We start from the raw sequence: 4,796 nt of genomic DNA, 5'->3' as shown, positions 1-4,796 counted from the left end.
ATCCCGTGTTAAAACGTGTGCAGATCTTAAATGGTGGGCTGAACAGTTTTCGGGCGAAGGATTACACCTTTAACACGCAATGCACAATGTCTCGATAACAACTGCTAATCTTACTTACATGGAAGGCCAGGTGTTTCACAGTACGTTCCAGAAATCCCGGGGGGACAGGTGCAGATGTAGTTGCCACCACTGATGGAACAGGTACCGTCGTTTGTGCAGGGGTTGTAGGCGCATGGTGTGACAACTGTGGGGAAAATAATAGTCACAGAACCATCCTTCAAGATCGGTTAATTACAGAAACAAATAATAAACACAATCACGCACAACCACATACAACAACACACAAACAATACATTATTCCGCTAAAAACAAGGCCATCATGTGTTCCCCTAATGCATTTCCACTTCCTCATCATCATCATCATCATCATCATCATCATCATCATCATCATCATCATCATCATCATCATCATCATCATCATCATCATCATCATCATCATCATCATCATCATCATCATCATCATCATGTGCCATTGTCTGTCTGACCTAATTCACAGTAAGTTCCAGAAAACCCAGGGGGACAGGTACAGAGGTAGTTTCCACCACTGATGGAACAGGTTCCGCCATTCGCGCAGGGGTTGTAGTCACAAGGTATGACAGCTGTGGAAGAAAAACAGTCACAGAAGGATCATTTACGCGGTATGCAAATCAAAGTAACACGATTTTAGACGATTTTTTCGTACAGATGTTAAATCGCACACACATTCACACACAAACAAAAACGCACGACCACATACATACGCATAACTGCATCACAACAACCGATTTGTCAGCAAACGACACGGTCAGAAGTTGTTCGCCTCATAAAATTCTATTTCATCATCCTCATCATCTTCATCCGCAGCAGCAGCACCACCAGTGTTCGTCGTCGTCCTCATCATCCTCATCATCATAAACATCGCCATCGTCTGTCGTCGTTATTCGCCGACGTCGCTGTTGTCGTCGTCATCCTCCTCCTCCTCCTCCTCCTCCTCCTCCTCCTCCTCCTCCTCCTCCTCCTCCTCCTCCTCATCATCATCATTATTATCCTCATCATCATTATCATCATCGTCGTCGTCGTCATCGTTGTCGTCGTCATCATCATCATCATCATCATCATCATCATCATCATCATCATCATCGTCGTCGTCGTCATCATCATGTGCCAATATCTTTCTTACATAATTCACAGTAATCTCCAGAAAACCCATCGGGGCAGGAACATATGTAGCTGCCAACACTGAAGGAACATGATGCGCCGTTAGCGCAGGGGTTGTAGCTGCATTGTTGGACTTCTGTAATGTAAAAGTGTATGATTCGCTGAATTGTGCGGGCGGGGGAATTTTTTTGAGAATTGATATCTAGAAATTACACTAGTGTTAGTTAGGACATTCATTCGTAAAAAAACCCATCAAACATAAAAAACACATTCTATTGATAATTAAAAGTATGCGTGCGTGCAGTAAAACACACACACACACACACACACACACACACACACACACACACACACACACACACACACACACACACACACACACACACACACACACACACATATATACATACACACGCTCACACAAAAAACATAGTAAGAGACTTCAGACAAAAAATGGTCTTACGGTTTTCACAGCGAGGTCCAATGAAACCGGAGGGACAGGTACATGTGTATCCATTATCACCATCGTTACAGGTACCACTGTTTTGACACGGGTCACTGGCACACTCGTTGAAATCTGATACAAAAAGAAAACGGAAGAACATTTGTAATTCCATCTTTTCTTGTGGTTCACATTGTGTAGTACTAAAGTTAAACACTTACTGTGTTGACATGGGTTACTGGCACTCTCGTTTAAATCTGATATAAAACGAAAACATAACAATCTATTTTTCTGTCCTTCTTGTGGTTTGCATTCCTTACACATCGGTTGTGCGACAAATCAAAGTAGAATTCCGCAGACAAGCAGGCAAACTAAGATGCATCTTCATTTGCACACACCTATACAATCAATGAAGCTTATATCGCGCATATTCCGTGGGTACAGTTCTGGGCGCTCTGCACAGTGATGCCGTGTGAGATGAAATAGTAGATTGCAGCCATGTCGGCGCATATTTACCTTTCACGGCCTATTATTCCAAGTCACACGGGTATGGTAGACAATTATTAACTGTGCCTAAGCAATTTTGCCAGGAAAGACCCTTTTGTCAATCGTGGGATCTTTAACGTGCACACCCCAATGTAGTGTACACGGGGGGGGGGGGGGGGGGGGGGGTGGTTCGGACACCGAAGAGAGTCTGCACACAAAGTTGACTCTGTGAAATAAATTTCCGCCGAACCTGGGATCGAACTCGCGCTGACAGCGGCCAACTGAATACAAATCCAGCGCGCTACCAACTGAGCTATATCCCCGCCCATAAACACACACATGGATGCAAGCACACCAACAGAACATGTGTGTTGTTATTGTTGTTGTTGTTGTTGTTGTTGTTGTTGTTGTTGTTGTTGCTGCTGACGATGATGCAAACAAAAACGATGGTTATTATGCTGATTTCCACCATGCCGATTCCTTCACAATGTCTAAAAAGAAACTCTTTCTATAATTTTCTAGAAAAAAAACCATGTTCGTTGCCATACTCACTGGTTAGACAGTAGGTTCCAGAGAATCCTGGAGCACAGTGACAGTTGTAGCTGTAGTTGCTGTAGTCACATGTACCGCCGTTTTTACACGGGTTATATGGACACTGGACGACCTCTGACAAATTGTTTGAAAACACAAAAATGTCAACGAGTAAGAAATCTCAAATCGCGAACCACAATTATACTTAGTAACGTTTAGATTTGTGTGTGTGTGAATTCATGTCAATATGTAGGCTTTATGGAAATTGAGCGGTTTCTGCCAAACTGCTTGTAAAACAGAAATGTTAGTTCCAAAATGTCTGAAAACAACAAAACTCAAACCGCTTATCACATACTCGTTCAAGCTTTATTTCAATTTGTTTTCAACTGTTACAGATGTTTGAGCAAATTTAATAAGTTATTCATGCAGTGTTCGAAAGTGTTAAGACATCAGCCGTTCCGAGTACCATAGCATATACATTAAATCATGGCATTTCGACAAACAGGTAACGTTTGCACGGTGCTGCAATTTGCCTGATCCGAGTTAAAATATATATTTTCTCAAAGTAAACAAAGCACACACACTAAATGTGTGACCCAAGCCTAGCAAAATACACCATTCTGGTGTTGAAAAAAAAAAAGAAAAAAAGTAACACGTTTATGTTCCAAGGCAATAATCTAGCGTCATGTATCTTGTTGAAAACAATAATACTTGAACTGTCAAAAAGAATGTATCGTTCTGGCACAAATGTGACCCTCCACCACGAAATGAGTCCATGTCACCTCGCGCGGTTCTGCGCTAGGCTTAATATAAGTCCGGGGAGTGTCTGGTAACATTCACAGGCTTATAACTCAAACAGTTTTTGCTTTTTTCTAAAACGGTTTTCACCACTGGATAGAGCATACAAAACTATTTAGGAAAATGTACAAATATGAAAATCATGCAAAGGTGACATGCGACTCATTCCGTGGTGGAGGGTCACATTTGGCATTTCGACAAACAGGTAACGTTTGCACGGTGCTGCTATTTGCCTGATCCGAGTTCAAATATATCTTTTCTCAAAATAAACAAAGCACACACACCAAATTTGTGACCCAAGCCTAACAAAATACACACTTTTTTGTAAAAAAAAAATTTCCAAGGCAATAATCTAGCTTCAGGTATCTCGTTGAAAACACTAATACTTGAACTGTCAACAAGAAAGCGTCGTTCTGGCACAACTATATCTATAGGAAGCCTGCAAAGATCAGCTTACCTTTTTCACAACGAGATCCGTGAAACCCAGAACGACAGGTGCATGTATATTCACCAACACCGTCCGTGCAGGTAGCCCCGTTCTGACAAGGGTTACTGGCACACTCGTTTATATCTGGTCATTATGAGAACACAACAAATCCAGATATTTCACATTGATTTGTCTTGGAAAAGGATAATGTTTAAGACAACCATTGTAAAAGACATTGTAGCTAACACTGCTAGTGGCTGTATGTGTGTGTGTGTGTGTCTATCTGCCTCTGTCTCACACTCTCACACACACACACACACACACACACACACACACACACAAACACACACACACACACACACACACACACACACACACACACACACACACGCACACATACACACACACACACACACATACACACACACGCACACACACATAATCACAGACACAGACACACACACTCACTTGAAAAACAAACAAACAATATGCCTAGTAGTTTTGAGAAAAGCAGTTGCTATACTCACTGGTCTGACAGTATGTTCCAGAGAATCCAGGAGCACAGTAACAGTTGTAGCTGTAGCTGCTGTAGTCACAGGTAGCGCCGTTCTGACACGGGTTGTTGGGGCACTGAACTACCGCTGTAACATGAGTCTTTTGTTTTTGTTTTTTGATTCAAATTGCAATTTGAAAAAAAGGTAGCCTAGAAAATGTGCATTTTAAAATTTGCTAAGCATGTGGTTGTCGGTCGTGTCTTCGTTATGTTTTACCACAACGTAACCATTATCAACAGGAGGTACCAAGTGACTCAGATCACTGCAAATGTACTTAAGCTCTTCGTTAGAAAACAACACAAACACGAAAAAACAAGAAGGCCAGTACGGTACGGGTGGGGTTAGCATTAGGCTCTGAATT

The 4,796-nt window shown here is 41.9% G+C and overlaps 1 protein-coding gene across 2 annotated transcripts in view; it reads right to left on the bottom strand.

Moving 5' to 3' along the window:
- LOC138976297 (fibropellin-1-like) overlaps positions 1–4,522 on the bottom strand; it is a gene marked incomplete at its 5' end in the record, with an annotated part of 5,998 nt that extends 1,476 nt beyond the window's left edge. For both annotated transcript variants that reach the window (XM_070349143.1, XM_070349144.1), the window contains 7 exon segments: positions 119–244; positions 546–659; positions 1,220–1,333; positions 1,661–1,774; positions 2,678–2,791; positions 3,912–4,025; positions 4,409–4,522. In XM_070349143.1, coding sequence (XP_070205244.1) covers positions 119–244; positions 546–659; positions 1,220–1,333; positions 1,661–1,774; positions 2,678–2,791; positions 3,912–4,025; positions 4,409–4,522 — 810 coding nt within the window.
- Between the last annotated feature and the right edge of the window lie 274 nt (positions 4,523–4,796).

This window comes from Littorina saxatilis, linkage group LG9 (assembly GCF_037325665.1).
Source record: "Littorina saxatilis isolate snail1 linkage group LG9, US_GU_Lsax_2.0, whole genome shotgun sequence".
Lineage (NCBI taxonomy): Eukaryota > Metazoa > Mollusca > Gastropoda > Littorinimorpha > Littorinidae > Littorina > Littorina saxatilis.
The sequence above is the reverse complement of the archived record's forward strand: the minus strand, read 5'-3'. Positions and strand labels throughout refer to the sequence as shown.